Source organism: Talpa europaea (assembly GCF_964194135.1).
Source record: "Talpa europaea genome assembly, chromosome: 3".
Taxonomy (NCBI): domain Eukaryota; kingdom Metazoa; phylum Chordata; class Mammalia; order Eulipotyphla; family Talpidae; genus Talpa; species Talpa europaea.
In genome coordinates, this window is record NC_140069.1 from 44,433,032 (window position 1) to 44,445,509 (window position 12,478).

The 12,478-nt window shown below is 39.8% G+C and overlaps 1 protein-coding gene across 2 annotated transcripts in view; it reads right to left on the reverse strand.

Annotated features, from left to right (window-relative positions):
• The window catches only part of ZFHX4 (zinc finger homeobox 4), a gene marked incomplete at its 5' end in the record, with an annotated part of 161,670 nt that overhangs the window by 2,938 nt on the left and 146,254 nt on the right, over window positions 1-12,478 (reverse strand). For both annotated transcript variants that reach the window (XM_084230447.1, XM_084230446.1), the window contains 4 exons: window positions 5,218-10,596; window positions 11,060-11,174; window positions 11,708-11,908; window positions 12,119-12,252. In XM_084230447.1, the coding sequence (XP_084086573.1) occupies window positions 5,218-10,596; window positions 11,060-11,174; window positions 11,708-11,908; window positions 12,119-12,252 (5,829 nt within the window). The remainder of the gene's footprint in view (window positions 1-5,217; window positions 10,597-11,059; window positions 11,175-11,707; window positions 11,909-12,118; window positions 12,253-12,478) is intronic.

Below are 12,478 nucleotides of genomic sequence, written 5' to 3' on the forward strand. Positions count from 1 at the left end.
ACTTGACTCTAACAATATCATATTAATATCAATTAGCCTTGTTTATTATTGGCTTCTCCTCTTTTTAATCTTACCACACCCAACTCTTTTCTGACAGGCTTTGGAATAATTTCTTTAGTTGTGTTAGTAATGATCTCTAAGGAATTTTCATCATGTTAGAGAATAGTCTTCTGATATCCTCATGGCAAGCAGGGTCAGATACTAAAATTCCATATTTTAATAGGAAAATTGGGCTCTAGAGTTATTAGGTGATTTGACAGAGAGAAATCTATGATACATTGGTGGATATGGGGTTGGGAAACTAAACTTTATAATATTTTTGGGAGAAACTAACGGTATGTACCCATGTTTTATAGAAGAAAGGCTGATGTCTTTGTAAGAAATTTAAATGAAGATAACTTACTGTTTCCAGGGGTATGATAGGAATGTAAATTCCCTGATCATCTATAATAGACCACTTAGATTCATGGGATTTAGACCTAACCCAAGAGAAAAGTGTGGAACAATAGAGTTGCTTTTGGGGACCCACATTTTCAATTCCCTTGTCTTTGTTCCTATAGTATAATACAGGGTATTTTATTTATAAGGAAAAAAAAATAGATATGACTATACCTTTTTCGGGAAAAGTTCAACATATAATAGATTATTTTAAACATTTATTCCTTCAATGGTATTCATATTTGTCATTCTTTGTTATATTTGACTATTCATAAAAGGAAATTTGCTCTTAAGTCTGGTGCAATTAGACTTCACATTCAGTAATTGGACCACCTTTCAGTTAGTGCTTTTCCTTTCTAAATCTGAGGAAATTGCTGGCTCACCTACTTCTCACATGAGAATTTAAGACAAAGGAAATCTTAAGGCACAGATATATAAAAAATAGCAATGATAGCTAAAAAGCAAGATGGATCAAAAGCTGTGGGCTCAGCCTTTCTAGCTTGATAGCAAGGTCTACTAGTTCCTGTCCAGAGGTCATGTAATGGAACAATGAATATTTTTAGAAGACTGCAGTTGGAATCAACGACTGTGGTCAAAGACCATCAGGGATTTTCAGGAATTCAATACCTTGAGGAGTAGGCTGAGTTAAATAAACAGTTGTAATTTAAAATTTAAAGATAAACATTAAGGATATTGAAATGTACTATGTGCCTACTTGTAAAAGACACAAGACTGCACAAATCTGCAGTCTAAAGTTCAGTAGCTAACCAATATATGAAAACCTAAAACAGAAGAGAAAAACTGAACAGTAATCACAATACAGAATAAGTGATGATAATTACAAACTAAATGTATGTCAAATTTTTATATCTTACTGAGTTGTAATGTTAAAGACATATTCTTTCCCATTTTCTAACTCCTATGACAATTCTTTGGTCTCTTTTTTTGCTATCAATACACATATTTAGTAATTTTAATATTAATCCACAAATTATGTTAATTATTTGAAATTTCACTTACAGAATAAAGCTATTCTACAGATCTCATATGACTATTCTACAGATCTCATATAATTTTTTTTTGGGGGGGTTGTTTCCCTGAAATAGCTTCCTATTTCCAAAAATAATGCTTTCAGAAGAAAATGTCTGTTTCATAATGAACTTCTCCCACTTTTTTTTTTTTGATCTAGGTTTCTCAGAGGGAAAGAATTTTTGAGGCAAAAATAAAAGTAATTATATACACTAAGTCAAATATGATTCTGCTAAAATTATTAAAGACTTACTCTTATCTCAATTTACCCCAAATGTGCAAGTAAATTACACTGAATTATGAGAAAAATGCAAAAGGCATGTTTTAAAGTTCCATTTAAGGAAATTGGGTTAGGCAGTATTTCCAAATACTAAGGAAACATATAAAAATCAGACACTGCTTAAAATGATAAAGTAAATAAGCTAAAAATAGAAAATCAAGTTCTTTTTCTATTCATCTTGAGAAAAATGCTAAAGAAAACTAACATCTTAGAGGATAAAATGTAAATTTAAAATTTTCTAATTTTTCCCAGGTGCACAGGCCTGTGACTTTCTCTTGCTACTTTCCCATTTTTGCATACTATCATGATAGAAAAAGAAAAATGTAGAAAATTTTAAAGCAGAAAAGAATTCATTTTCTTAAAAAATGAATAATAGTAAGTAATAATTCTGAGCATAGGGCTGAATCATTATTCAGGAAGCAGGCACATATGATGTGTATTACTTGAAAGAACTTTGTGATCTTGAAAGACTAAGTAATATGAAATTTGCTTGAAAGATAAGGAAGTTTTGCGAGCATGAAAGCTGGTAAGCCAGAACAGCAATTCTACCCCCCAAAAGAATAACATGGTGTTTAAAGCAGGAAATTTAAAGGTTGATAACTATAATAACTGAACATGTAATTGTAATTAAGCTAGTTTTTGGATATAACCTTTGGAATACCTTTGGGTATAACTTTTACTCTATGACATATTTGATATTCATTGGAGTCCCATTTTAGTGATTTCCGTAGGATCAAAGCCCAGAAATCTACCTTCAAAGGGATGGAGTTTCTTTAAAATGAAAGCTTCCCCATAACCAAATCCCATTAAAATAGGCCCAAGAGGAACATGTCATAGTCTCAAAGTTTGTTCATCTAGGTAATAAACTGTTGCAAGAGCCCAGGGCATGTGAGAAATACAAAATATTCTTATGAAGTAATTTTCTCCTTTTGATTTCACCAAGCTGGTATGTCTGTTTCTCTTATGAAGCAAGAGAGATATTTGTTTCATGAGAATTAATAAAGTAGAGAAACGATGACAGAAAGATGGAGAACCACAACTCTGCTCCATGAGATGATTAAAATATTCAGCATTACACACCACAGGTAAATTAACTTAAAAAAGATGTGAACTGGAAGTGTGGGCATTTGGGTACTCATGGTCCTGCTGATAACACTGCTGTGCTAATGTTTAAAATTACAAACAAAGGACTAATTCAAGAGGAATTGCAAATTGCATTAGGTATGTTCACAGATCTTTTTTTTTTTTTTTCTTTAGAACGCTCTCTGGTCTGTTTAAGTCCATGATTTAATAAAGCAATAGATATATAGAGAGTACTGAGTTCCCCAGTACCTGGTGCACTATAAATTAGGCTTCCTACCACTCTGATAGTTATAAACAGGGCCCAAATTTTGGAGGGAAGATATAAATATTATTTATAGTGAGCAGAATGAGAAGGAAGTTTAGGTTAAATACTTCATAAATATCTCCCTTTCCTTCTCACATTCTCATGTATAGGCCTCAGTACCAGTTTCATAATGACAAACCAGAAGGGCCATCAGTGAAGAACCTCTTGTCCAAGCAAAGCTTTTCTGATCCAGTGGAGAAAATACCTTGGTCCACACTTGTGGGGGGGAGGAGTCAGGCATCATCAATCAAAGCCAACTTGCAGCTTAAAGGCACAGACACTTCCACTGTTCTCAGCAGTGTAAAATAGCAAATTTTAGTCTATTGAAATAATTTTTACTTTTTATAAGATTTATTTTATATTTTACAAATCGTAAATTTTACATCACTGTTCATAGAGTTTTTCCACATTAGACATTATATGGAAAACACTCTATTTTACATTAACTGATCACAGAAGTTTTTCTACAAAAGACATTTTTCTTTGTGTAATTAGTAACCACAGTGATATATAAAATAGAACTAGAAGACTAATACATTTATCTGTGAAACCATCAGTCAGTGCATCATTCTTAAACTAGTATGTGACTTAATTAAAAAGTACAAACAAAATACATAATTATTACTCTAATATTTAGGGTTCTAGGAATATCCAAATAATTAAACCTAATATACTATAGGAACGGAAAATTGTGTGATAGTATATATAGGGGTATTACAGAAATTTTCTTGGTGACATTCTTTAAATGCATAAATTTATTCTGCTTTTCTCTGATGTTAATGGCAAGAAGTCATTCGAGACAGGGAACCAGATGAACTAGCAATGGCTAAGAACTGATGTCACTGTTTTCACATCTCCCAAGCTATAAGTTAAATTAGGGATATCTCCCTAAGATCATATGGCAATTTAACATTTATTTGAGAAGGGAAAAAAATTGAAAAGTTTGAAATTTATGCAAAAGTCCAATTCTAACTTGTAAAGATGAGTAAAAAATTCTGTATGTGTTTTGGAAATGTTCTAGAGATGTTAAATATGCTCTTTTTAGATAAATCTCCATGGAATGTCTAAATTTCTTTTTACAAAGAAAAAAATTCACTGTTAATTTGGAAAATAAAACTTACCTTAAGGAGGAAACTATAAAAACTTTCTTGTTCTATTTGAGGTAATATATAAAGTGTTATGTTGGGCTACATGATTGACTAGTATGCTTTATTCACTTTTTTCAATCTAATACATTTGGATAAATTGTTCACATAATCTAAGCTGCACAAATTACACTTCTTTCGATAAACACAAAATTGGGTTTATCATCTGAGACTGCCTGAAACAGCCTTACACTTTTGTTATACCTTAACTTTGGCTGGGAGAGTGCCAGTAGAAATTCATGGAGTAATATTAATACAATTCTAAGATTGTTAATTTATTTAAATAATAAGTATCCATATATGCTACAGAAAGCAAAATCTTACAGCAATACTAAATTACAAAATTATTACAGAAGTCATATTTTTAGTAAAGTTTAAACCTAAGCTTTACTACTTGCTAGGTGCAATGTGGGTGAATTCCTGTGGCCAGAGGGCCCTTAACTTTCAATCTTCCTGGCACTGGTGGGGGTGGGTGGGGTGTGGGTGGGAATAAGACAATCAAACCCAAAATCCCCCCAAACAAAACAAAAAACTCTGCCCTTGGAAAAAAGATAAATTAAGATACCAACGAATACATTCTTTAATAGTTCACTTTCTTAATATGTATACCAAATACTAAACAACACAGTTGTGCTGAAATGCCACTGGAAATCAATAGTGAAATGTGACTAAAATATTTCTAAGACATAAAGATGAAATGATATAAATATATTTCTGAGTCTTTCTGCTCTACCCTATCTAATCTTTATTTTTCTGCACACATTCAGTTTGATGCCTACCTGGCTGATAATTATAGCCAATAAAATACATATTTCAAATAATTTAATGGTTTCACTGACTGAAGTTTTAAGAAAATCCAAGTACACCCTGTACTTGGTTACCTGTGATTGGTTGCCTATTATGACTTAATTGGTCTGACTTTCCTTGAAATGACTTACTGTTTGAATTTTGTGGAAATCCCGGCAGGGAGGATGGACCGTTCATTCCAGGGAGAAGGACTGGAGGAAGGCCGGGGAGTCCCGGGTAGGCTGCCGGCAGACTGATGCCATGGAGGGAACTGCTGTCCATCATGTTTGGCTGCTGAACAGCTAAGCCCAGCACATCTGAAGCTTTCTTTATACGATCAAGTTCTTGCTGTGCCATCAGCTGTCTAACGGTGGTCGGAGCCAAGTAATCTTTCTCCCTATCGAGCTGACTCCCAACCGTCTCCCTCACTTTTGAAATGTGCTGTTTGGAGAAAATATGATCTCTGATGGACAAGCGGGCAGAGTACTTCACTCCACAGAGGGTACACTCTGGTTTGGTGCCGTCTGTTCCACTTTGATTGATCATGAAAGGCTTCCCTATGTTAATTTTAAATTTCTTTTCCTTTGCCCTTGCATTCTGGAACCACACCTGGACCACGCGTTTGGGCAGACCAATCTCATTCCCCAGCATTTCACATTCTTGCATGGTCGGAGTTCGGTAGTCACTGAAGCAAGCCTTGAGAACCTTGAGTTGAAGATTGCTCATTTGGGTTCTGAAACGCTTGTGACCCGGTCGATCATTACTTTTGGATTTAAAGGGATTGCTGGATCCAAATGGATTGGGTGAACTCGGATCAGCTATGCTGGATGTTTCGCTGCGGTCAGCATTGTCATCCGGGTCATCCGTGATGTAAAAGCTTTGGTCATGGTCACCGTCTTTATCATTGAAGTGTATCGAGGGACTCGTGAGAGAAAAGAGAAATTTTTCATCGCAGACCTCCGTGGTGGGTGTGGCGGCTGTTTTTGGCAAAGCGTCAAGAGTTTTTGGCTCTTTAGGAGATAAAGCTGGCTTCACATCTCCAGAACTTCCTGTGGTGCTTTCCATTTCGGTGTTTCCCTCATCCCCAGTGGTGGCATCACTGATCGCTGTGTTAATTGATGAAGTCTCATCAAAATCAGGTTTATTTTGATCATATCCAGCCTCAGCAGGAGGAGCATTCAAATTCTCTACATCCTCAGAGCATTCTGCTTTAAAAGAAGACGGGCTTAAAAGATTCTTCGGCGACAGCTCTGCTGTTTTACTAACAGGTGTTGACACTGTAGAAGCCAATTCATTCTCACTTGATAGATCAATTTTTGTTAATGGCAGAGATGGATAATCAAAATAAATGTATTTCTGTGGGCTTTCTCCCCCATCTTCTGTTGATATTAAAGGACTGGGTGGCAAGCTGTAACCTGCCTGCTTCCCTTCACTCCAGTGCCGAGAGCGAATGTGGCTTTCCAAGGCTGACTTGGCCTTGAACAGGGCTCTGCAAAAGGGACAGCGCTTGTGAGACTGTGCAGGACCCACCGCCCGGAACTGGCCTTTCCTTTCTCGAGCTCGTGTATTCTGGAACCAGACTTGCACGACTCTCTTTTTCAGCCCCACTTCCCGTGCTATATGATCAAGCATTTTTCTGGTAGGATTGGAATCCAACAAGTATTTTTCATAGAGTATTTCCAGTTGTTCCGGGGTGATAGTGGTTCTCAAGCGTTTATCTCGGTGTTGGTCTTCACCACTATTCCCTCCCTCCTTTTCACTGCAATTGTTATCTTCTTTATCATCCAGTTTCCTTTTAAGGGAAGCAGCAACTGTGGCCGGAGCGGTGGCGTGGGAGGAACCGGTCTGAGGTGGCATTTGTGTGAGAGAACCACTCAGCAGCTGTCCGGTCATCAGTGGGTTGTTGGGATCGAATATCATGTAGGGCATGTCCATGGGCCTTTCCAAGAATGGAGAGTGAAGGAATTGGTTTTGAGCAGCGAGGAAGTGCATGTGCTGGTGCTCCTGCCAGAGTTCCAGAGTCGGGAAGGCAACTGTACACTGATCACATTGGTATTGTAGTAACTGTGGAGGTAGACTGTTCTGGAGAGAAGTCATGGAAATTTGCAGTGGGCTGGAAGGGACTGGGGTCTGAGAGGCCGAGGAGGGTCTGCCTATAAGCTGGGGTTGTTTCGGCGGCTGTGGCTGAGTGGTGGAGGCCTGCGGTGGGTCTGAGGAAGTCGATGCTAGTGACAGGGCTGATTTGGAGCCTTGAGAAGGGGGAGAGGAGTCACTCTGCTTTGGCTTTTCTATGGGATATTCAGGTTTTGGAGACGTCTTCTCAGGTTCTGGTTTGGGTGATGGAATCAGGGGGGTACTAGTTCCAGAGCCAGAATTTGCTGGAGGAGCAGCAGCGTTTTTGGCTGCATCCGTTTGGCCCGACGCAGCGCAATGCTTGTACACCACTTGATCGGTGGCGTCCATTGAGTCCTCGGTTTGGCTTTCGTCTTGGGCATCATCATCTTCATCCTTGTAACACTGCTTTTTCTGATGCGTAATCAAGTCAAAGATCCTGGGGAAAACCACATTGCACTTTTTACATTGGTACTGCATGTTGCTTGTTCGAATATACCGTTCATTAGTGAGTTCTCGTTTTTCATTATCTTTCGTTTCTGCTTGATTCTCATAACTCTTCCGTGCTTTCTGTCGAGCATTCTGGAACCATACAACAATAACCCGCGTAGGTAGATTAAGAACAGTGGAAAGTTGTTCTATTTCATCATCTTTTGGGTAAGCATTCGTGTCAAAAAAGTCTTGTAGAACCCTAAGCTGGTAGTCAGTGAACCTCGTTCGTGAGGACCTTTTACTGAACGATGCATCTGACTTGTAATGTTCTAATGGGGAGGGCTGTGGATCAATTCTGATATCCTCCAGAACGGTTATGGGAGGGTTGCTGAAGTTGTATGGTGAATCCTTATTTCTCTGCCGTTCCTTAAAAAGTGTATTTCGAAACCAGTGCTTGATAACTTTCTGAGAGAGGCCAGATTTCTCTGCCATTTCCTGGATCTGCTCTTCACTAGGAGAATTATTGATGTCAAAATACGCCCTCAGAATTTTTAGTTGATCGTCCGTAATTCTTGTCCGAGGGCGTTTGAACTGAGAATGTCTTAAGAAGTTGGGATCTAATCCGAGCTGCTGTTGGCAAAGTTGAGTGAGATCAGCAGAGAGTGTCTCCATCTGTGGCAGCTGCAGAGCAAGCTGGGGAGGAAGGGCCGGGTGCTGTACAGGTTGCATCATAATGGAAGGAAAGAGAGGAAGATCCAGAGAAACTGGCAGCTGGACCTGTGGGGGAGCAGAAGGTGGTGGGGGTGGGGGTGGGGGTGGGGGAGGGGGTGGGGGAGGTGGGGGTGGAGGAGTGGGGGGTGGGGCCTGCAGAGGCGTAGTGACTGTGCTGGGGATTTTTACTGGACCCATGGGCGAAGGCTGTGGAGGAGCTGGAGGCAGGGGGGCAGGCGGTGGTGGTGGAGGCGGTGTTTCTGGTGAAGATGGCGAAATTGGATAGAGCTTGTCGTAGGCCTCCCTGTACTGACGAGCAAATTTTTCTAGTGCTCCATAAGGAAAAAACTGCCCATGGACGTGTTCTTGGTGACTCTTTAGAATAAGCACGTTGGAAAACAATTTACCACACGTTCCACATTCCAGTTTATCGGTGTTTTCGCCTTCACCACTTTTACCCTTCTTTTGTACCTTCTGCCTGTTTTCGTTGTACTGAATGACCAGTTCAAAACCAAAGTTTTCCAATAAAGCTTTGGCTGCATTTCCTCTAGCCCCTGAAGCAATTCGGGGTGGCAGCATAGATGGTTCCGAGGATTTTGGCTTCTTCATGTCTTTGCCTTCTTTGAGCCCCTCGCCTTCACTCAAAAATTCTTGCTTTGGCTTTTCTTGCTTTTCAGCCATCTCTTCTGCCTCCTTGTAAGAAGGCATGTCCTTCATGATGGGACAGTCAGCACTGGCTATGTTAGTTTGCTCTTGTTTCAATAATTTGCTAGCCTGCTGCTGTTGCTGCTGCTGCTGCTTCTGAGACTGCAGCTGGGGCTGGGTGGCCTGGTATTGTTGTGCTTGTTGCTGTAGTATCTGCAGTTGAGTTTGGCCCACATGATGTTGCGTTTGAATCTGCTGCTTCAAATCTTCAAGCAAGGATCCAGCCATTCCTGTCATACCAGGCATACCAAAGGTGGCAGAGCCAGGCAGGCCCAGATCTGGCCCCAAGCTAAACTCTGTCCCAGGTATGTAGAATGGAAAGAGAAACTGAGGCTGCTGAAACTGCAGCAGTGCTTCTGGGGTCATAGGAAAATGAGGCAAAAAGGCTGGGTTTAGAAACTGAGGTTGAAAGAATGCAGCTTGCTGTTGTAACTCGTGTTGTAGTTGCATCTGAATTTGTGCTGGTGACTGCGGTGGGTGGTGTGTAGGTTGAGTAGAGATTAATTCTGGAGCTTGCTTTTTATTTAATTCTTTGGCATCTAAGTGGGTATCTTTGCTGCTAACTGCTGTTAGACTCATGGACTCTAACATCCCTTGCCCAGGACTATTCACGTTGGCTGCAATGCTGTGCCCACCACCCACGTGGCCACTTGGCTCCAACTTTGCAGCTCTTGCCTTTGTCTGGTGGAGCACGGACCTCATGTGGATTTCCAGTGTGGAGCTTTGGCTGTATGCAACGTTGCAGATGCTGCACTTGTAGGGCTTGTTATCTGTGCTGCTGTTGGTTTCTTGAGGAACAGGACTGGAGGCTTCCTGCAAAACCTTTTTCAACTTATGCAGATGAGAAACTGAATTATAATGGACCAAGAGGATGTTCTTTTGGGTGAATGACTCTTTACATACTGTACATTTATATGGGCGAGATGGATCGAGGAATTTTTCCATTGTAAAATTGGGCCCTTTTCTGAAAGGTAAGGTCCTCTTTGGTTCAGAACCCATGTCATCTGGAATAGAGCTACTATCACTTCCTACAGGACTTGTCTTCCCTTCATGGTCCACCTCATACTCTCTCTCCATTTCCTGCTCTAGGGCATGGTCATCCTGGACCATAGTTTCACTCTCAGCCCAAAGTTCCCCATTCACAGGCAAGGACGCATACAGCTGTTGAAGTTCTGCTTCACTCAGTTCGGGGTGGCCTGCTTCCAAGTGTTTTTTTAAAGCCTGGAATGTACGGAAACTACGCTGGCAGAGATTACACATCGTTGCAGCCCGAATTGCATGATACTGGGAATGTATCTGAAGCTTCTGCATAGTCTTAAAAGCCAAGCTACAGTGGTTGCAGCGATACTTATAGACGTGGCGGTCCGAAACTGAGAGTGGTTGACGTTTTTGCTGTTCACCTAATTGATCCTGCAGAGTGTCAGGGATTTTCATGTCCTTACTGCTATTTTTATTCCATTCTGATATTTCCATGGGTTCTTTAGTTGGTTTCTGCTCCTCACTCTTGATTTCCATGCCAGCCTTCGAATCTTCAAGACCAGTCAAATTTTTATCATCTGCTGGACTTTCACCTGTGTAGAAGAAAACACAAACATCGCTTATGGAACATCTGCTGAAATACCAATAAGTAGGTTAAGCCTCTAAAGGTTTCTGCTTCATTGATTCTTTGAAGAAATAGTCATTGAGCAACTACTATGTGGCAAGAACTGCACTGGGCACTGGGGACAGAAAGGAATAAGAAATCACTTCTGACCTAAAGAAATTTCAGGATATGGAAGAAAACAAGTGATTATAGTAATCTATAATCTAGTACTACCAAAGGCCATAGCTTCACTATTCAGAAAGTAGAACACACTGACTATTCTTGGTCAGCTACAGATAATCTGACACTAAATATCCCTTGGAAAACATGGTTCTCAGAAATGCCACACTTTTCCCCCTCTATTAAAAAAAAGAACTTTCATGGTAATAATCTTGGAGCAAATGCAAGCCCCTGAATGTGTTTCCTACAGTCATGATCACACACTCGCATACCTGAATATTTCCCAGGCCCCTCTGCTGTGATGGCTGGTGTGTCTCGCTCCGATTTCTCAGAGGTGGCTGCTGGCAGTAACAAACTGTTTGGCATCATCACATCAGGGACAGGCACCTGTGAAAACCAAAAGGGTTTATGTCAAACGCAGCCCAGGAATCAAAGACTCCATCACATCTGCCACTTGGCAGTATTGCATCCCACTAACATATTTCCAACCAAAGCAGAGACATTTTGTGACTCTTCAGGCTAATGCATCCCTTCAAATTTCAGATCAATGCTGTTGCAATGCTGTATTCTTCTTTTCTTTTTTAAAAATACGATTTGAAAGTTTTTGAAGGTCTGTTTTTTTTTTTTTGATAACAATGTTTGAAACTCAAGGTGCCCCAATGAGTTAGTTGATTAACATCATAAGTATAAAAATAAGAGCATAAAATATGTGCTAGTGAACACGCTATACCTTGTACCATATTTTGTTTCCCAAGCAAAATAAATCAAAAATGAACTTGGAATTGTGATTTCTACAAGTTAATAAGAAAATGTTTAAGTAACAAAGAATAAATTAATTCCCATTAACTGATAATTGCAGATTTTGTGTTGTACCTTTGCAGAGATTATTTCACACATACATCAACATTTGGTATCCTTACTGTCACAAGCAGCTTCTCCACACAATCCGGAGACACACTGTGCAAATGCGTCAGATGCAGCTGGAGGTGCATTTTGTTGCTGAGGACGTCCTGGCAGAGCGGACAGCAGATGACTGGCTGCACCGAGTGCTGAGATAGGACGTGCATCTGGATACGACCTTGGTCCCTACTATTGTAGTTACAATAAGGACACTGATAGAACTGGAAAATATTGAATAAACATGGCCACTATTAGTTAATTTACTTTGATGACTTCAGAGCATTTAGAAGAAATACCAAGAGTTCATTATCTCGCCAATTGCAATGTCTACACACATTTCAACAGCATGGAATCACTTGGGTCTCTAAAGCTATCAGCAGCAATTAAACAGAAAAGGTTTACATGACAAAGGGGAAATGCATCATATCTACCTGTTCATGACAGAATTTATTGTCCTCTGCAGGTTTTGCTCTTTTTGTTGCAACATCCTCTTCTTTTGCCAGCAGGAGTGGCTGGGTTCCCCCGGCCACGCTGACTTTTAGCTCCTTTTCTGGTGTGATTATTCCTGATTTCCAAAAAAGAAGAGAATGCTTCATTTTAAAAAGAATAACAATGTCAAAATCTGAAAAATTATGTTTTTAAAAGAGCTCTGACTTTCAATCCACTGAGTCATAGAAAGAACTGGACAAGCACGTTTAAATGATGCTAATCTCAAAAGGCAAAAATACACTTCTTTTTGTCCACCGACTAAGTGGACTTTATAAATATATTTTAAAATGTACGCCTGTCTC